This window comes from Artemia franciscana, chromosome 5 (assembly GCF_032884065.1).
Source record: "Artemia franciscana chromosome 5, ASM3288406v1, whole genome shotgun sequence".
Taxonomy (NCBI): Eukaryota; Metazoa; Arthropoda; class Branchiopoda; order Anostraca; family Artemiidae; genus Artemia; species Artemia franciscana.
The window spans coordinates 12,353,165-12,375,851 of record NC_088867.1 but is presented as its reverse complement, the minus strand read 5'-3'; the positions used below and the strand labels follow the sequence as shown (position 1 = coordinate 12,375,851).

General features: G+C 34.2%; 1 protein-coding gene across 1 annotated transcript in view; it reads right to left on the bottom strand.

Moving 5' to 3' along the window:
- LOC136027672 (probable chitinase 10) overlaps positions 1-22,687 on the bottom strand; it is a 231,098-nt gene that overhangs the window by 161,401 nt on the left and 47,010 nt on the right. Inside the window, 4 exon segments of the mRNA XM_065705119.1 lie at positions 1,942-2,130; positions 6,901-7,146; positions 10,931-11,338; positions 16,122-16,248. Coding sequence (XP_065561191.1) covers positions 1,942-2,130; positions 6,901-7,146; positions 10,931-11,338; positions 16,122-16,248 — 970 coding nt within the window.

The following is a 22,687-nucleotide window of genomic DNA, read 5'->3' as shown; positions in this document are numbered from 1 at the left end:
GAAACTATGTCATTTTTTCATTTTGTCAAATTAGGGTGGGGGGAGGGGAAGGAGGGAATGTTGTAATGTTTGCAAGATATGGCACCTCCTCGCAGGAATACCCTTTTCAAATTACTGTTCAAATTAAAAATTTTGTGTAGATCTTGTGCAATCTGTTAGTCATTTATGTAATTGAGTTTAATCATTTGCACCACATGTGATTTCCTAAGAAAATGTCAAAATATCCAAGTAGGAGCTCCTGATACCCCTGTATCCCCTCCCCCTATGTTCAGGTACGGAAATTTCCTCAAAATTAAATTAGAATACAGCTTCAAAATTAATTGAATTTCGAGTAGTAGCTTAGCCCTTTCTTCAGGCACATATTCCGTATTTATTTTTTAAATGAAGTTATAAGATTATAAATTGTAAATGTTAATAAACTAAGTAAAATCTTAATAAAACAATACGATTGCTTTTTTTTACTTTTTAAGGTGGAGTAGACCCATAAACTCTGGGTCGAGACTCAGGCCTCAATGGGTCAGCTTGTCATTAACTAATTTTTTTCGCAATAAAATTTATACAAAGAATAGCAATCCTTGCATAAGCTGTCAAAATTATTGTCTGGTGAATTATTTAAAAAATCACTTTTTCTACTATTATCAACTTTCCAGGGGAAAGATGGGGAACGAAGAAATACCCCTGAAATATTTCAATTCAGATGGCTCCACAGAATCCTTAAATATTTACTTTCAGTATATTGTAATGCAATTAAATTCAAACCGACAACTGAATTCAAAGTACATATGAGCGTGATAATTGTTGCTTTATGTGTGTTCTAAATAAGTCATTTGTGAGAATACTAATTTTTACGTTATATATTTTAGAATTCTTGGCACATATGGCGGTATCCATCATTTTTCAAAGTGCCGAGCTTACTTAAAAAAAAGAAGAAAACGACAAAAAAAGAAGCAATCTAAACATGAAAATGGAGTTTAATGACCACACATGCAGAGCATCACGTCTAGGCTCTTCTCCCAATGTGATGTAAATAAGAAATTTAATTAGCAATGTAAATCCAAAGATTGGGAAATATAGACACATTAATGATACTGTAATGAAGGAGATCTTGACACAACATAAATCTAAAATAACAATCATGACGTTACATTTTTAGCTGTCAGTAAGGAAAAAGCAGTACGTGTTAGGTGGCATTAGAAATCACTCTAGCCTTCTATACTCTCTTTTTATCCCAACTTTAAAATATTGTATTTCTAGTTAACCCTCCCCCCCAAAGATTCAATTTGGATGAAATTTTGGCGTTGGAACAAGTCATCACGAAGACAACGTGGCCTGGTCAATATGTAGTAGTCGTTTAATCCCAAGATGTGAACTGGGGGGGGGGTTATTTCTCCCCTGGATTTAAAAACTATTTTCTTTGGTATTTTCTTTGGAAACTACCCTTTTTGGTTTTATCATTGATAAGAATCGAAAGAAAAATTCCCCCGCCCCTAGATTTTGAAAATTACATTTTGACTCTCGCTCACTTTTTTGTCAATTGTCTCCCCAAAGCTTAAAAGTATATCCACAACCCATTTTTTAAATGAACTTGTTAATTTGATCAATTATTGGCGCCCTTGTCATATTGAGCACCCCAAGATTTTGCTCTAGATACGCCTTTGGCCTTGCTACGAGAATTATAGCTTCCTTCAATAGAGAAGGCAGTAAAGCACAATTTTTTCTGCCCTAGAAGTTTCCATGATCCTCAACTGAGGTTATTGGGAAGACTTTGTTAAATCAATCAAAATACTTGCGATGCGAACGACCAACAAAACAGCACTAGAACCCAGGAAAATACCCATCCGCCATTACCCTTACGTTCATCTACGTTAACTTATATCTTGAATTTCGGGTAAATAAAATTGGAGAATGATGAGTTGTTATGTTTAGCTATAGGCTACTCACTGTTGTCAATATCCGTCCATTTATCGCCAGCGCGAATAACTAGAGAATCTGGATCAAGTGCTGCGTAGGCGTAAACAATATGCGTACAAAGGAACGGGTCCACATTCTCAGGGACGAAACTTCCATCTCCAGATCGGGTCCAGGACCAGCTTGTAATGTAGCACAGAAGTTTTTTACCAACCGTGTCAGCTAAAAAAAAGAAATTTTAGTGAGTTTTAAATATTCTTACTGCGTTTTTAATGATACGCGCCATTTAAATTGTTAATAGTCTAAGTAAATCTAGTTCAAACACTGCAGTGTAAAAGTAAACAATAACATTCATTGGTAGTTTCGATTTTGGTGCATGAATCATACGGTTGAAAAAAAAAATGTGATTTTGTCCTTATTGCCTCTGGGATTCCTATATGACATTTCCAATCTTTTGAGATAATGGACTGATCACCGTTTGATAGACTGTTCTTATAGGGAGGATTAGCAGAGATATGTACATAAGGTATATCAACGTGTGGTTGTCACCCCTAGTGATTTGTCACTTTTTTTTGTAATTATTTCTTGGCTAGTAATTTTACTTTGGCTAGTGATTTTTAGTGATTCGCTGAAAAATCTAGTGGTTGTTTCGCTTTTATTAGTGATTTGTTTTAGAATCACAAGAATATATTAAAATTTAATGGAAAATGCACGAAAACGCTTGGTTCAGACTTTTCTTTTTACTTCTATTTGCATAGTAAACAAAAATACAAACTATTACAGATATAAATCACTACGCTAGGGAAAAATTTTAATTTTGCTAACGCGTAGCGATTAATTACATAAACATTCCTAAAGACATTCTAAATTAAAAGTAATAATAAAAAAATTACATATATGTTTCTAGAAGCATACTACACTAATTAAAATAATAATTAAAGGAAAAAAGAAAAAAGACCTTCTCTCAAACACTCCCAGGGTAACAACCCTCATCCGAATAAAATTATTGATGGTTTTCTAATTTCATACAGACAGTCTGAGGGTAATTATTGATTAAATAAATTTAGTCGACGAAAATGACCAGAAAATTAGTAAAATATACTGCCTCCGCATCAAGCATTTGAATAGTGACGCCCTGCATGGAACTGGCATATCATCAATATATTTCCTGCCACAGTGGTGATTCCCCCCCCCCCAGTTGGATGAAAATGCTCTTTGCCCATAACGGTATCGCTATAATCAACAAGCATTTGCTCCCTGTGTCTCTATGCAGAATACTTCCTATTTCTTAAGGAAAACTGCCTTAAACTTTTTCTAAGAAAATCAATGATCGAAAATTACATCTTTTCTAAAGCTTTCAAGAAAAAAGCACTCATATTTTGAATTTAGTGATTTTTTGGCTCAGTTAGGAATTTTTCTCCTCAAGATTTTAGTGATAGTATAAAATACTTCTTGGATACATTTATGAGCTGATTGGTCGAATTAGCTTCTAGAAACAGGATTTGGAGTTCAATGGCTGAATATTCTTCTTTACTTTTTGTGTTTTGGCTCTGCTTTCAGGGAATGCCCTTGTGACCAAATAAAGACTAATTTTAAAAATAATTAAGCTTATTAAATGATTATACAGTACAAAATGACACCGTAAACACCTCGAAAATCCCTAATCATCCTTAGTACAATACCGCTGACAGCACCGAAGATTAAAAACAAAAACATTAATGCATAATTTTATTAATAGTCACTCTGGAGAAATTTATCATACTTAACTAATAGGGATTCATAGACAATTAAGTCGGCTGACATACTTTGACTTTTAAGACTGATGAATTATTTTTTGAAGAGAAGTAATATTAAGCGAAATAAAGAATCATTATTTATTGAAATTATGAATGATTAATGAAAACAAAAAGTACAGATGATTAGACTAGTTTAACGGCAGATTTACATAAATAATTTATTACTTGGGGATTCTCAAAGCTACGAATCAATAGCTTTTAGGGAACTTGCAAAGGATTTTATAGTAGGCCATCCCTTGGGCTGCTATCCCTTGGTTTTCAGTCTTGATCTTAGAAAAAGTACATATGGCAATTTTTGCGTTTGAACAATTTTATACTAACAATAATATAATTATTTAATAAGTTGGATTTTTTTTTTACAAACCTTGAGACTTTTCGCTAGCTTGGGTGCAGATAATGTTTTTTGATTTACAAGTTCAACTTGAAAAAATTCCCACAGGGACTCATTACTCAAAAGAAATTAGGTACTGTTCCGTTTTTACGAGTTGGACATAAATTTCGGGGGGGGGGGAGTCAAAGTCCGTAATCCCCTCCACCCTGGATACGGCTTTGATTTGGCCAAACTTTTAATGCTCACTTTCAATATATAGATGTACCGACTGCGGTATCCAAAAGGCGTTATGTGATATTTTCTGTACTCACTTTTTTCTTGTCCTATTTAGCTTCTTAGATATTTAGAAGTTATTTTTTTCTAGGTTTTGTGTTCAAAATTACTTTTGTTGAATTTTGGATGCAGGACCGTGTCCAGTATTTTTTTTCGGGAGTGGGGGTACAAAACTTTAAAAACTGTCTTTAAATCCATCTTTATAACGTTTTTACGAGTCGGACAAACATTTGGGGGGAGGAAGTTAAAACTTCCTAACCCCTCTGGAATACAGCTTTTATTGGATGCCTAAAAAATGATCATTTGACAAGCAACAGCTTCTTTATAACAGCCTAAAAATTTAAAACAAATAGAAAAAGTTTGTTCCTTAAGTAAATGTCAGGAAGAAGAGCCAAATACCCTCGTCCTTCAAAAGCCCGATTGAATTTCCTGTGTTACTATGTAAAATTTTAAGCCAGTAAACAGAGCAAAAAGTCGATTTCTACTTGATTGATTTTCTCTGTGAAGTTCTAAGCCAGTAAAAAGAGCAAAAAGTCAAGTCCACCTAATTGGTTTGTACCGTGAAAAATTTTAAGCCAGTAAGAAGAACACAAAAGTCAAATTCCACCTGATTGGTTTTCTGTCGGAAATTTTAAGCCAGTAAAAAGAGCAAAAAGTTAAATTCCACCTGATTGGCTTTTCCTGTATGAAATTTTAAGCCAGTAAAAACATGCAAATAATTTAGTCTTATAATTTTTCTTCAAAAAGTACCTGTTTTTCTATTCCCGAAATTCATTGTTCAGCTCTCCAGTAAATATATATTGTGCAACAAAACGTCTTTTGGATTACCATAGCTGACGTTGACAAAGTCTTAAGTGGTATGTTTTATTGTTGATAAATGCTATTCTAAGCAAGAGATGGGACAGGAATACAAAACAAAAGACAGCCTATTAAAGGGATGTAATATTTCAACTGTTATCCACTTAAGCACACTGAATGTAATAATGTATTCAGGAAATCAAATAAACGTATTTAGATTCCTCTGGAAAGTGAGAGAGGATTTGAATAATTTAGGTTTTCGACAATCATAGATGAGCTCTGTAGGAGTGTCCAAAAATAGAAAGATATTAAAAATATTCGTTTAAAAAGAACTTTCATAGCCAAGAGTGTTAGAGCATTTAAAACAGTTTTTGGAGGGATTTCCCTTTAGGGAAGAAGATAGTATTGATTTCAGATAGACAAATAAGCTAAAACTGGAAGACTAACTTCAAATTTGAAGTAAGACCATAATAGGCTCAATTTTAAATTTGACAGATGACTTAAAATTGAGCTCAGCCTACAAATATGGAGAGTGGCACAGTAAGGGAAACAAGGGGGACAGCTATCTTCGGACGGCACCACCGATGGGTGCCAAACTGAGGTTTTCTTCGTCAGTACTATGATATTCTTATATTTTGATAGTGATATTAGGAGGGGGAACAAAATTTCCCCCAGGTACTGAAATCCCTAGCTACGGGTCTGAATATTGATTGTGAGAAATTTATAAGGCAGAGTTAATTTTAGCGTACACCCTTTTCTACCTACTCCTATGGCTCTCAGCTCTCTTGCAGTGGCATCAATTTACCAGATTTAGGAGGGGGTAAAATGCGTTATCACAAAATTCTAGGGGGATTTGTTGTTTCAGTTTGTTTCAACGAAATACCACAACAGGAATTTTTCAATGAAAATATCAAAATAAGGTATTTTTAAAGATGTAGGGGATGTTTTAAGGGACAAACAAACCTTCCTCCAATTGATGCCACAGCTCCCTTGTCGATTGATAACTTATGTATCTTTTGTTTCAATGAAAAAGCTGATAATTTGCAATTTTTCAGAATTTTTCTTTATGTTTCACTAACCGAATAGCGGGACGCAGCTAAAAGAGGTGGGGTGGGGAAGGAGACTCCCCCCAAAGTTCCAATGTATAGTCACGTACTGCTGACGCCTCGAAACTTAGGGCGTGCAAATTTAGCTTATGTGTCTTCATTTGTTGGTACACTGGACGATTTTGTTGGCATATTCATAATATCACCCCTCGAAACTCAAAACCCTAGCTTCGCCGTTGCTGAATGAACTGCTTCCATATTCAAATTTATTAACGGGAAAAAATACAATACTTATTTTCGTAAAGATCTTACGAAATCTAAAAGGATTAGTTAAAAATTTATGCACTGCAACTATTATTTAAATGAACTGTCCAAATTGCTACTTATTACTCCCATTTTAGTTTTGGCAATATAATGTAAATTAAAAAGGTAGCCAATTAATATTCGAAAACACAGCTAAAATAAGTTTTATAATTGTACCTTCATTTATAATTGTAAATATAGGGCAGGGAGTGGTAAGATTTTTTTTCAATTTTTTTTTCTTTTATTGAAATTGAAAAAAAAAATCTCCAAAACCTAAGGAAGGGCAATTTCGTTTTTTTCTCAGCACAAATGCCGTAAAAAGTTACTTTCAAGATATAGAGGGGGCGACAGATTTCCCTCTTACCCCTCTTTTTGTGCCCCTGACGCATGCTTAACGAGAGTCAATACATTAATTAAAAGTTTAGTGAAGTAAATTAGTATTTACATCTGAGAGATAAGCCATTTAAGAAATTGTCCTCTTCATTCGCAGCTTTGACCAAAGTCTTGACTCCTGGGTTACACTGCGCAAGTCCAGGAAAGTTACATACTCCCAGCGCTGCATCAAAGTGTAGATTGGCACCACAACTCATTCTGTACTTCCGACCACCAGCACACCAATAGTAATTGGAACAGTCACTCGGATCGTTAAATAAACCATCTTCTTCGCATACAAATTGTTCTTGGGCAGCCTCTAAATATAAATAGCATAATTGAACAGGAGGGAAATGTCAATGGTCACAATTTGTCTCGTGGTTGGTTTATTCGCTTGTCTTAATTAGTTAATAACAATAATATACAATAATATAATAACAATAATATAATAACAATAATACAATAATATAATAACAACAATAACAATAATTTCATTTTTGGGTAATAATGTGGATAAGGCGAGTAGCACTAATAACGCTATTGTGAACATCGCTTAATTTTGTTACTCATATTAGCATTGAAGCAATTTACCTGGTTGTAGGCTCGGAATGGCAATTCGTGGGGAAGAATAGGAAGGTGGGGTCTCAATTATTAGTCTCGTACCGAGAGTATCAAGGGAGAAAAGGGGAGAAAGTAGAATCTATTGCTTGTCCTATGTATGGATCTCGAGATGAAAGTTTGATACATTTTTTGTGTGAATGTGTCGAATTGAATAAATGGAGGCGAGAAGTGTATGGTAAAGAAAAATTTAATGAGGTATGGATGGTAGATAGAATGAAAGAGACAAATTTTCTGAGTATTAAAAGGATAGCAAGGTTTGTCAGGATTGCAGCTGCACATCGTGAGCGTTTTCTTTAAATAGTATTAATTTATTTTAGTTTAATTTGTCGTTTTGTTTTTTATGTAAAATTCCTATGGCCCATGGGCTTTTTGGAATAAACTATTATTATTATTATTAGTATTATTATTATTATTATTGTTATTATTATTACTATTATTATTGTTATCAACTAAAATGGAGACAAAGAGTGTATTCCATGTAGATATTGTAATTGATTGCCTAGTTACTTGAAATTTAAAGCGAATTCACTTCGAACCTGGAACAATTTATTAACTAATGCCTAACTGCACATTATATTTAATTTTCAAAATTCCAGTAATTTTAACCAGTAATGAGTAAAATATGATAAATATGATTGCTGACACGTTAATTCTCATTAATTCTTATTACATTGGTCCTTCGCCTTTATTTTTTTTTTAACTTTGATGATGATTGCGCTGATGCTAATGCACAAAAGATTTATATTCACAAAAGTTTAACAGAAAATTCATAGTAAGTTAAGTTTCGATCATTTCAGCTATTAATTTGCTCTCATATGGAAGAAAAATTTAATTTGCATTAGATATCATTAACTTTATGTTGTACCTGGAACACACTCTAATGAAACAGAGGACGTTCTCTTCGAATCGATGGTCGGCGATATACCCGCCCTCCTCGAAAAATACCCCCGGAAAATAAGTCTTTCCAAATTTGGGATTTTTTTTTAGTTTTGTTTATTTATTTTTTGTAGAGAGAAGAAATCTTGGTGCTTGTGTTTCCTGGAACATATAAGCCGTTTAATTAAAATAATAAGCTTTGTTTAAAAGTTAAAAAAATTAGCATAAAGAGGGAGGTCTTGAGGAATAGGTAACCCCTTTCATATACGTCAGTGATAATAATCACTGTTCATTTTAAGTTTTGATGTTGCTCCTTATTTTCGGTTAAAAAAAAACTTGTTTTTTTTTTAATTTAATTTCTGATTACTTTTAAACAATACCGGCTCGAATTTTGCATAGCGTAAACTTGAGTGAGTGGCATATAATACACACGACGGTCAATAAAAAAAACAAAGCTGAAATCAAATTTTCAAATTTGGAAGGCCTTATTTTCCACGGGGAAATTTTCCGGGGGAGGGTATTTTCCACGAGGGGTATTTTCCGGGGGAAGGGGTATTTTCCAAGGGGAGTATTTTCTGAGGGGGGATTTTCCAGGGGAGTATTTTCCGCTTTGCTCCCTAAAGTTTGTTTATAAGCTTCCTACCATGTAGAATCTTTATTACTACTACTACTACTTATAACTCACTGCAGCACCAAGCCGCCTGAGGCCAACACACCTACGCACGCTCCTCCTCCGACCTAGTCTATTCAAGGCCTCCCTCTTGACACCCTCCCAGGAAGTTCACATTTACTTTAAATCTTTATTTATGACATCCTCCCAACCCAGACGAGGACAGCCTGCTTTCCGTGTAGCCCCAGAATCCTTATTACATTCATTGAATTTATACTCTCATTTACTTATTCTGAGTAATTTACTGTTTTATATTTACTATTAAGTATGTTACTTATTAACTTATTACATTTATTACTCAACAATGCTATTACACTTATAGCGGTTATTGTACTAGTTAAGGTGGGTATATATATATATAGCTCAGACCCGAAAGTAGGCAGGCTAATACTTAATAAGGGTGATTTTTTTTTTTAACTGCAGTTTCTAAAGATATGTTTCTTTTTAGATAAAGATATTATTATCTTTTTGGTTAAGATAAGAAACACATTTCACGAAATACGAGTGAAATATACGCTGGTAGTTCTTTTGAAGGGACGAATCCGCCATAACAGCGAAAAGGTGTAACGTTTGAGGATAAATGGTCCCAAGGCCTCGTCCCATCTTTAACCACCAGCAAACAGGGAGTCTGGATATCAGAGATGCAAAGGAGCAGTACAGCCAAAACCAGTAACTGAATTTAACTATTATAAAGCTCAGTTCCGTTCAAATCTTGCGCAAAACTTCCACGAAATAAATCGTAATCACACAGAAAAACAATGGATACCACAGTTTGATGATTACATTATGCATAAGTGGGAAGTATTTAACAAACTTCTTAAAAGTTAAGCAATTGCAGTGTCTAGTCATAAACACTACATGTTAGCATATAGTCAATGACTGAACGTACATGGGTACCTAAATGCCGACATGGATTCTATAATAATTTTCTCTAACGTCTTAATTCAAGCATTGCCCAACAAAGCTTTATCGTATGATTGAAATGTCTTCCCAATGATTGACAACTAAATTTTTTTAAAATAGTCGCCAATAATTTATAATTTTATGTGTGAAAAAATAATAATGTAACTAAATATATAATCACAGAAATCCCTTCTTAAATTTAAAAATAATAAATCTTGAGAGAATAAAACTTCCTCAGCTAAAATGAAAAAAAAAAATGAAAAGATTCAGTTCGAAGAAAACGGGAATATCTTCTTTTATGGGAACCTGTACTCAAAATTTTAGGTGTTTACAGGAATCAGGAAGGAAAAAAACTGTTAAAAAAATACTTACAAAAATTAGGCCAAATCTCGACAGTAAACATTTTATTCAAAATATTTGTAGTTTTTTATTTCCCAGATTTTCTTCAGATTCATCATTAAATTCAAGTTCAATAACATAAAAATAGACAATCCTTCGTGAGTTCCCTCAGTGAGTTCCATGTTCCAGAAAACAGGGTATAAAAAATGGATAAAATTAAAACAAACGATAATTTATATCGTGCCCAATGACCGATATTTTGCAAGAATCAGAAAGAAAAAAAATACTTACTGGTCGCACTTGTGCATTCAACTTGTTCAAAATTGCCTTCAAAATGTATATTCAAGTTTAAAAAGTAGTGGACAATTAAAGTGATTTTATTTCCTCATATGGTTAAGAAGTGATTACAAACCGCGTTACCTACACCAGTAAATATCCCAGTGATATTTACCTCATTGAGTTAGTTATTGTTTCGACAAGTTTTTATTTGTTAGAAGTTATATATAATCACAGTAAACCTTTCTTAGATTTAAAAATTATAAATCTTGAGAGAATAATACTTCCACAGCTAAAATGAAAAAAAAAAGATTCAGTGCGAAGAAAACGGGAATCTCTATTTATATCTTCTTTTATGGGAACCAGTACTCAAAATTTTAGGTTTTTGCAAAAATCAGAAAGAAAAAAAAAAACTTACTGGTCACGCTTGTACATTCAACTTGTTCAGGCCAGTTGCAAACATTGATTGAAGGATCAAAATAAAGACCAGCAGGACAGACCATAGTGAATTTAACGCCACCAGCACATTGGTAGAATACCGTACAGTCACTGGCATCTCTGGCATAACCATCTCCATTTTCAGGACATTCACTTCCAGACGGGGTGACACTTGGAAGAACAATAGGCTGGGTAGTTGGAACTGTCGTCTTTCTTGTAGTAGATGTCTCTGGCTCCTGAGTGCTTTGAGGCTGTTGGGTTGTAGATGATCTTGGCGGTAAAGTTGTTGTCTGTGGGGCTGAAGTCGTGGAAGAAGGTCGTGTACCAGAAGTAGTTGATGTTGTCTCTTTTGTGCTGCTCGTTATTTCCACTGTTCCCGGTACAAAATCTGTTGAAAAACACACATTAAATAAGAGAAGATCGAACCAGTTTAAGCTAAAAATAGTAATTCAAGGCTTGACTGTAATCTCCCATGGAGTTCATGGAAACTTGGATAGGATCATACATCGCAGCTCTTGTGAAATCGCAACACGACTCACTTGCAGTCTAAAATTTACACATAGGCCCGAGCCTAGGGGCGTACAATGCCGAGTGGCACCAAAAAATCACTGAGTGATTTTTTTCCTAACAAAAACTAGACTGATGTGATTTATCGTCAAAGTACCATGTGCACTTTTCTCCTGCGCTGCCTTTCACAAAAAAGTGATTAAAAAAAAACACCAGAATTCCGTAGCCTTTTATTAACTCTCAGGTGCATTCCAAGAATGGCAGCTGAGAGCTTGGTATCACCTCTCTCTTGCATTACTTTTGGGTCATCACTCTTCAGTTGCCTTCTGTCCAGGGCTTCCACTATCCCTGTATTCTCGCGCATTTCCCCGTAAATCTCTATGTCTCCCTGAAAAAAGTTACTTGGGCCTAGGGGTGCGAAAATGCTTGGGCCTAGGAGTGCCAAAGATTTAATTCTGGCCCTGCTCACTTGTAACCCCAAAAAGAAGCTTGTTTTTTTATTCTTTAGAGACCCCCTCTCTGCACGACCCATCTTTAAAATCTTAAAATGTTTATATAATTCATGAATACTACACTGTTTTTAGGTATAATTTACATTTTGATGAAAACACCTCATCCCTAAACATATTTCGAACAGGTGCTGAGTTACAAGAATAAGGCCCAATTTCAAAACTGGCAAAATGTCAATGCTATTTGTTAGTTGATACTTGTTGCTTTTTTAATTGAATTTTTATTTTATTTTTTTGGCGAATCAATTTTCATCTTTGTCAGTTAACCAATGTTCTTTTATAATTGATTTAGTATGGCTAATAAAATAACATTATTATTAAGGAAAGAAAAAGAATTTCGAATTATGATATTTGACTTCGTTTTAAATGTTGTTTAATAGAAAATAACAACAAAATCTTGGTTTGAAAGTAAGCAAAATCTTTAAAGAAATTATATTAATAATCATATATCGCATAATTATGTATCGTATAATATTATTCTTCTTAGTATTCTTCTTGATTTTGATGTTTGTCATCCCATAATAATATTGCCCTCCATAATTCCCAAGGAAATTCGCTTTTCCCTAGTCATCCCCCCACCCCAGACCTCGCCTTGCCCGTTCTGTGTAAACAAAGATCCCCATTTTTACCTGTCCTCCCCCCTGTTTTACCATTTATTTTGCCAAATTTACATTACTAATTTTAAACCTTTTATTTTTGTTCTCTATATTTTGGTCCTTTAACATAATATATTTATTATATACCATATTTGTATGTTTTAATATTTTCTTTATGGGAAGTGAATTCGGCTATATTAGAGCTAGTGATAGGTTTTCAAAATAAATATTACCTTTCTTTTCTTTTTTATTATTTTCGATGTTATTTCATTTGACGTTTTTTCTTTAATCTTCTTTCCCTTTTCGCTCATCTATCTGAAGTTCAGTTCACCATTACAACCCAATTAAACTAATAACCTCATTTGGTTAAGGTTACGGTCAAAAGATAGCATTGGTTAGTTAGTAAATAAAAAACGAACCGTTAGGTACAAGACAGCATCAGGTTTTCTGCACATAACCCGACCATAAAAATATACCCAGCCTGTTCTACAACTTTTACCTATTCACATTCTACGACGCATTATTTGGGTGCCAGTTTGACGAAAGAAGCGATATTAAGATCGTTAAAATTTTCAGCAGATCTAATGGGTATCGGTAGTAAATCGTGGTCAAGGGTGCACTTACAGTTTTTTTTGTAAATACTGAAGTTTATGACCTATGCGTGAATTTAAAAAGAATGTGTAACTTAGTTTTTCCAACGCAATCTGATCGCAAGGGGGAAGGGTTGGATATTGCAATCAGACATGTATGCAGGAGTTATTAAGGGAGAAGAAAAGTGCCAATAAATTCGGAAAGATTTAGGAATGCTTCTGCATAAAGCAATGATCCGATAGTTAAAGTAATGGAAAGACGCAGGGGCGTAGCTAGAAGGAGTGTTCAACGATTCTGAAACACGAGGCCTCATTCTAGATTTATGCTAGGAGGCAAGAGCCAAGAATCAGCCATAGAGAAAAAAAGCCATAGAGAAAAAAGAAAACAAGTAACCCCCTCCACCTGACCCCCCCCCCCACACCTCAACGCAAAAAAGTCCCCCTGAAAATATCTGTAAACTTTCCAATTACTATTACTATATGTAAACAACGGTCAAAGTTTGTAACTTGCAGACCCTCCCCGAAGACAGTGGGGGATTAAGTCGCTGGGTTAAAAAAAAATCATGCCAATCTTCAGAAAAATCCTCCCCGAATTCTTTATTCTTGTGTGAGGCATGGTTCTCCTAACTTTTCCCCTATTTGTTCCACTGTCTGGACCTTCTAGTCAAATTAGAAATGTGTCGTTTATTAGGGCCAAGGGCTTTTATCAGGCGGTACCCACGCTCTTTAGGGGTATGGTAGCCATATGCCATATGGATTCAGTCTCTGAGTACAAATTGGAAAGCTAAGCTAGTAATTATTTAATTAATGTTTCCCTCTCTAAATCTCAAGTCTCACTTGTACGATTTTCCCAATAATTTTGTACATATTATGTATAATTTGTCTGTTTTCACCTTTTAGCCCCCCCCCCCCCAACCCCAAAAAATTGCATGTTGCCAATGCTTACTAGCCGATCCACTAGGGCCCTATAGAGTCATCTAAATATACGAACCTCCAGTTTTAAGGGAGTTAATCATTATATTTTAGTTGTTAAGTTTCTAGATAATTCACAAGTCAATGTCTTCACATTTTTTTTTTTTCAATTTAAAAAAAAAGTTCAATACTTTGGAAGAATTTGCTTAAACCAGAGCTCAAGTCCTTTTAAGACCTAAGGAGTTTCCTCGAACTTAAATCTACCTGATGAAAAAATGGCTTACATTACAGGTGAGACGTTGTAATGGCGTAATGCGATAGAGAACGCATATCAGTTTCTTTTAGCTGCGTAAAAACTTAAAAACGACATTGAATTCCTTGGATATGCTTACAGAAAGCCACCTATTGCGAAAAACAGCGAAAATATTGACAAAAGGCTTTATTTATGTAAGCTACGTGGGCACAGTTGCGTTCTATATATATATATATATATATATATATATATATATATATATATATATATATATATATATATATATATATATATATATATATATATATATATATATATATATATATATATATATATATATATTTCTGACCTACACTTCTATATATACACTTCTGACCTACCTAAATCGTTCTTTAGGCCAGAATATACAAGGATGCCAGTTTTCCCCCAAAAAATATGAAGCTGTTTTCGAGAACAAATGCATACATACATAAACAAACAAATCTGATAATACTGCTCGTTTATATATATATATATATATATATATATATATATATATATATATATATATATATATATATATATATATATATATATATATATATATATATATATATATATATATATATATATTATATATATATATATATATATATATATATATATATATATATATATATATATATATATATATATATATATATATATATATATATATATATATATATATATATATATATATATATATATTAGAGTGGCGAAACCCTATTTAGGCCAGTGTATTCTCCTGATGAGCCCTTATGTTGGGTGTTGCCTCTGAATTATTTGTCTATATTATTTTTTCTATTGTTCGGTAAATGACGACTTATACTTATTGACGACATGACTGCCTGTCCATGGACTATTCTTTATGGTTGATTGTGTGTGGCTATGCTGTTTGACCTATGTGATTGTATGGATGAGTAGGGTTAAGGCCTCATTCAAGTGCTGGTCTATATTAATCACTAATTTAGGAAAACAGTCTTCCTTTTCTCCTTCTGTCTTTTTTTTTTTTTTTTTTTTTTTTTTTTTTTTTTTTTTTTTTTTTTTTTTGTGTGTGTGTTTGTGCTGTAGCATTGGTGATTTCTCTTTTCACCAATATATATATATATATATATATATATATATATATATATATATATATATATATATATATATGTATATATATATATATATATATAAATATATATATATATATATATATATATATATATATATATATATATATATATATATATATATATATATATATATATAAAGTAATATTTTAAAAAACAGTAATTTTTTTTAAGAATCCGAATTTCTTGGTCTAAAACAGATCTGTGGGTAGGGGGAGGTGCCAATACAAAGGAGCCTAGGTCTCAAAGTTAAGTTTTTTGTTTTCCTTTTTCCCAGGGTGAGCCATTGCTTCCTTCCCAACTGTTCCCTTTCTCTTGCTACCCATGGAATGTATATACAACTTGTGGGAGCCAACATTTTTAAGTGAGGAAACCCTAAATTGACAAATATGCATACAGTTATGAGCTATCCTTTTTCATGTAAGCTGAGAAATGAGTGCATAATGAAGTGAAAATCGATGTAGTGTGACCAGATTCGTTTTCGTTGATTCACGGAAATGTAAAGGGGAAAAAATGTTTTTTTAATCTTTGGGGGGTATTATTTTTTCAATCATTTCCCCCCTCCCAAAAAAAGTAGTTTTCAAAATCTAGGGGAAGGAATCTTAGCGACACAAATGTCCCTCTCACTCCAATTTACGCTACTACTAAAGACAATAATTAAAACTTACTTTTTCCAAGTCCACGATTTAAAGCTCTCAGCAATGGCCAGCGGCTACCACACACTCCTCTATAATCGTCCAAGTCAATAGCCCAAACCATAGCCCCTCCGAGGCCATTTTCAACTACGTATTTCATCTGCAAACACCAACAATTATTAATTGATCCCAAATGTTGCAAGATATTTCAACTTAATTGCTAGGTACGAAGTACCACCCGAATAAATCTACACAAATCGCAGAGAAGTGCTTCGTTGTGATACCATTTAAATAAAGCTTTCTATAAACTAAACTACCATTTAAAAAAATATAAAAGTGTTCGTAAAAAAATGGTAGTAAGCTGGTTAATTGAATAAATGCAAATAGTGGACAGAAAAGATGATATCACGATGGCATTAATTATGGAGAGGTATAAAAAATACCTGTCCGGGGGTTATTTTCATTGAAATATGGCTTTTTCGTATTGTCATTGAAAAACTGACATATTTACCCCCTAGATATTGAGAAATACATTTTGGCCACCCCCCCCCCCAAAAAAAAAATTATCAAGACTTGACTCGTATTTGAAAGATCCGTATTTTGAACATTCAGCTGTAGAAATTCCAATTATTCGAAATATAAATTGGAAAATACAGTTTTTCCTTATCTGTGCTAGTTTCCAGATAAAATTACTCGTCTAAAGTCATTGAGGATGTATCTCGGATATATGCTATTTAAAGTGACACACTTCTAATGAGATATTTGTATTCATCAAACGGACATAGTTCCTCCGGATATAAATGATACTGCAAATATTTACAGTAAAAAGAAAAAAATATGTTTGTGAATATTTTCGCAGATTTGAAGGAAGTGTGTTGTGTCATTCACTAAGAAGATAAGATTTAGAGTCCGAAAGACTAGGCCACTATGTAACACTGACTAAAAACTGTTCTTCATCCAGGGGTATCGACTGAGGAGAGCAGTGGTGGTAATTACCCCTCCCCTAACTTTTGAAAAATACATTTTTTGGCAATTTTATTTACCCCCCCCCCCTATATTTTGGAAAAAAATTGTATATTTCTGAAAAATCCATGTCTCTTCCCCTATATTTAATGTATTGGTGTACTTGGCGTCATCATTGCTAGTACTTTTACATGTTTGTTTCGGCCAAAATTATATTCCAAGAAACATTTTAGTTGAATATCTGATTTTTCTCATTTAACATGATTCAACCCAATTATAAAAAATGTTGCAAATAAAAGAGCCAAAACTTTACAATACTGTTGCAATAAAACAGTGAAGATGCACCCTGGATTGTTCAATCAAACAGTTCATGGTAACAAACTGTTGTAAGGAGCGACCCGGCTCAATAGTAAACGAGACTCTAAAAAACGGAATTTTGATGCTAATAGATACGTCAAAAGAATCGGATTTTTATATTGATTTTAAATATATAAGTTTCATCAAAATTAATCTTACTCATCAAAAGTTACGAGCCTAAAAAAATTTGCCTTATTATTTTCTTTAGAAAATAGGGGAAGACACCCCTTAAAAGTCATAGAATCTTAACGAAAATCACACCATCAGATTTAGCATATCAGAGAACCCTACAGTAGAAGTTTCAAGCTCTTACCTACAAAAATGTGAAACTTAGTATTTTTTGCCAAAAGACCGATCACAGGTGCGTGTTTATTTGTTTTTTTTTTTGTTTTTTTTCCAGGAGTAATCGTATTGACCAAGTGGCCCTAGAATGCCGCGAGAGGGCTCATTCTAATGGAAATTAAAAGTTCTAATGCCCTTTTTAAGTGACCAAAAATTGGAGTGCACCTAGGCCCCCTCCCACGCTCATTTTTCCCAAAGTCAACGGATAAAAATTTTGAGATAGCCATTTTGTTCAGCATAGTCGAAACAAATAATAACTATGTCTTTGGGGCTGACTTACTCCCTCACAGTTCCTGGGGGAGGGACTGCAAGTTACAAACTCTGACCAGCGTTTACACACAGTAATGGTTATTTGGAAGTGTACAGACCTTTTCATGGGGATTTTTTAGTTGGGGGGCTGCGGTGATGGGGCTACGTGGGAGGATCTTCCCTTGGAGGAATTTGTCATGGGAGAAGAGAAATTCCATGAAGGGGGCGCAGGATTTTCTAGCATTATTTTTAAAACACAATACAAATAAATATGAAAAAGTTTTTTTCCATTGAAAGTAAGGACCAGCATTAAAACTTAAAACGAACAGAGATTATTACGCATATGGAGGTTCATCTCTTCTTACATACCTCGCTCTTTACGCTAAAGTGTTTTTAGTAATTTCAACTATTTTTTCTACAGCCTTTGTGATTCAGGGGTCAATCTTAAAGAATTGGGGCAAAATTAAAGCTCTAGTATAAAGAGCGAGGTATTAACTAGGGGGCAAACCCCCTCATATACATTATAAAAATGTACGAATATAGAAGTTCGTTACGTAAGTCAATTTGTAAGTTACGTATATTTTTTACTAATAAAAATGTTCGTTAAAAATTAAAAATTCTAGTTGCCTTTTTAAGTAACCAAAAAACTACAGGGCAACTAGGCTTCCCCTCCCACCGTTTTTCTCAAAATCGTCTGATCAAAACTAAGAGAAAACCATTTAGCAAAAAAATTAATACGCAAATTTCGTTTTAATTATTCATTTGTGGAGAGCCAAAATCAAACATGCATTAATTCAAAAACGTTCAGAAATTAAATTAAAAAAAAGTTTTTTAACTGAAAGTAAGGAGCGACATTAAACCTTAAAACAACAGAAATTACTCCGTGTATGAAAGGGGCTGTTCCTTCTTCAATCCCCGCTCTTTACGCTAAAAATATTTACTGTTTTATAAAGTAGAATTGAGAGAAAGAGTCAAACTTTAGCGTAAAGAGCGGGGCGTTGAGGAAGGAACAGCCCCTTTCATACACGGAGTAATTCCGGTTCTTTTTAAGGTTCAATGTCGCTCCTTACTTTCAGTTAATAAAAACTTGTTTGTTTTTTACTTAATCACCCTTAGGAACAGCAATCAGCTTGGGGACAATGGCTTTATTTAAAAGTTATTAGGGCAAACTTGAATGAGGTTTTATGGAGGCTTATACAATTTTTGATCAGGAATGGATTTTAGAAAGAAGCTTATAATAGCAAACATTTTGTGTGACGAACAAGAATCAATATTTTTTTGACAAAAAAAGCATCTGTTTCAAACATAATGTTAAATTCTAAAATTTAATATTTCCAGCAGTAATTTGAAAAGAACGGTTATTAAGAATTGAGCTTTAAAGCGCGATAGAGATTTGTACATCTGGATTCTTGCCAAATTTTCCTGTAAAAGTATAAAAATCTGAAAGTAGGTCAAAACGTCTATGTCTAGTTGTCTGATCTTGAATAGCGAAATTTCGCTATCTTCAGTTCCAAAGGAAGGATCTATTGTATCTATATTTGTACTTATATTATTCGCATCTATATTTGTAATGATAGAATTATATGTGTACATACTGTTCTTCACTTCTATCTTAGAAAATAATCTCTAGTTCCTTTATTTTATTTTTCGACATTTTCTCAAGGCGATGCGTTATTCTTGATTTCTTGGGAGAAAAATAGATGTCTTTAAAAAACGGATTAACTAATTCCTTGGGTTTGCTAATGAGAGCGACAAATCTAGACAGGCAAGAAAATACAACTTTCGGATAGACAAATAATTCTCCCTTTTAAAACTTAATTAGTTCTTTTGTGGAAAATATTCAGCCTGCAAAAACGTAGATACTTGTATGATATAGTCCCGACCACTCAAGTTGTTCATCCATTGACGCATTGTAGAACCACTTTTTTCGTTAGTTTTTTTTTAGCTTAGCATGAGACAAGACAAAGAGAAGTGACTGAATAGATGGAATATATATAATTTGAGCTATGTATTTGCACATTAGGGGGGTGGGTAAAGTATTTGGAAGTTAGAAAACAACTTCCAAAGTTGTTAGAAAACAATTCTTGTTCTATAATATGCAGAATTATTGTACCTAATACATTAGACATGCAGACTCACTATGCTTTATCCCCCCCCCCTAATGTGCAAATATATATAGTCCGAATTTGTTTCTAAAATATTTATTTTTATCATGCTTATCTATGTTTCATTAGGATTGAGCGTCAAAGAAACAGGTTCTACTTAGATGAAGAATATTAGATCGGGGCTATATCATACAAGTGCCAAAACATGAAAAAGTGTTTGAGTTACAAGATCTTTCACGGGTAAAAACTCTTTTATCCGGGGTTTAACTTCACAAGAGTGTTGGTGGGTGGGTGGGGGTTTTAAAAATAAGAGGAGGGTTATTGCACCCCTACTCCCAAATTGGCACTTGTGTCCGTATTCCTAGGGGGTGAGTTTAATCCATACGCGTTTGTTGTATGGAAGATTCGACATAGTTGGGCGTAGCTCATCTCGAATGCTCAAAATACACCTGGTAAGTTTTGGTATAACAAGCCTTTCCCATAAAAAAAATGAACGATCCTAAAGAAGCATAAAATTCCAAACTTGTCTTACCACAATGGACGCCAAAACCTTCTAAGTAAGTCATTGTCAGATTAGGAAATAATCATGTAACGGTAACTGTGAAAATTTTCATTTGCTTCCAATAGGATTATAATATTATATGTGTTAATGCCAAACTATTCAGCAGTGAAATGCAAATATAAATGTAGATGCATATTCAATTTCCGTGTTTATGGGTAGGACGATTATCACGCTTCTTCTTATATGCTTAAGTCTTTAAACGATTTCGCTAAATTGCACTCAGTATCATAAGGGCTTTTAGTTATTTTAATTGTTAATTTGAATAGATTCATTGTCCGTACCAAAAGCCTTAGTATTTAATCAGCGTTATTATTCGTTTCTGATGTTGCTCAGTTTAGTTCTCTTTTCTTTAATTTAGGAATTGCTTGTCTTTTTTTTAATGTTTGTTTGTGTGACACGATGATCATTGGTTTAGATAACCTCGCACGTAGGTCAATGTTACCGAAGGGGGTACATTTGCACCATTTGGGCATCTGAGTGGGAAAGAGCACCTTCAGAGCATTTTTGTTGATATAATTGTGTTTGAGTGCATTTTCGTTTTTATGGCTGCGTCGTCTTATACCAGGGATCAGGTAACACTTATGCAGGGGGTCGCCTCCAGGATTTTTTTCGGTGTAGGGGGTTCACAAACAGAGGCGCCATTTGGGCCAAATCTTGGGGTGGACATGAACTCCATCTGCCCCCCCCCCCGATTCACTTTGTGTCGCGTATGAAAAATCCGGGTTTTGGCAGCACATTGATCGAATATTCTAAGTAAAAATGCATTTTCAGCACCCGTGTGTTGCATGGAAATGTACTGTAACCAAATGTGGAACTCAGCCACACTGACCTCTAAGATTAATTATAACAACGAAGAATACAATCAACGAGGTTAAGTGATTAAACTGAAAGTGGAAAATTCAACCAGACTACAGGCTGGCATTCCTCTGAGAGAGACTTTCTTATTTAAGTAAACAATACGTCGGTGAAAGTAACCTCCATTGTTATGCTGAGGGTTGTAACCAAAATCTCAGTGTCCCTTTAGCAGAAATCTTCAAGATCAAATATATTTACAAAAAGGAAAAACATAACAAGAAAAAAAAATATAACAACATTCAAGTCGAGCTTTCATCTTTGCAAAATCGTCAACAAGCTGGTTGTAGTCCAAATTTTTTACTAAATCCTTCTCTGCGAATATCAAAAGGAGGTGACTGAGACGATCATCTCCTGTTGTAGACCGCAGGTAGTTTTTCACTATTTCTAGGCTAGAAAACAAACGCTCATTGCTCGCTGTTGTCTCAGGAAGTGTGGCAGCAATACGAAGTACTTTAATTACTTCTGAGTAAGCCACTGGTAATGCCTGAAGATGGTCAATGTCTAGGAAGTTTTCTGGCTTTTTCTCCTCATTGAGCAAGAAACGCTTGGCAATACCAGCTTGAGATTCGAGAAGAATGCTGTCGATATGCAGTTCGCCGTAAAGGGAAGAGAAAAGCTTGAGCAGCTCTGTGTCCATAAACTTGGTTGAGCTTGGATCCAAGGCTTCGAGCGTACTCAGCACTGGCAAGTTATCTGTGAGCCTTCTGTCAAATTCGGCTAGTAGACGGTCAAAAGTTTTGAAGTGTTATTGCTTCATTACATCCGCCAAAGTAGTAGTACAATTTCCAGATTCGATGAAATTCTTTCCTAGCGTCAAAGTTGTCACAAATTGTTTCTGATGCTTGGTGATCTTTTGAATTCTTCAAGGTCGTCCTATTTGACCAGCAGAGGAGGGTCTAGTCGCGGGTCCATTCACAGCAGGTACTTCAATTTCGAGTTCTGTTGCAAACTCTTTAGCCTTCTTGAAAAGCGATACAAATGAAGCATCTGAACGCAGGTCGGTGAGTTTGCTTCTTGTGCCCTGAATCAGGGTGCACGATCGAGAAATAACCAAGTCAACGGCGACGGCATGGAGTTGCTGAGACGGCAATTGTGTCGCTCGCGTAATTGCTTCTATGTAGTGCAATTGGAAGATAACAAGGAACGATTCCATCAAGAAATGATAG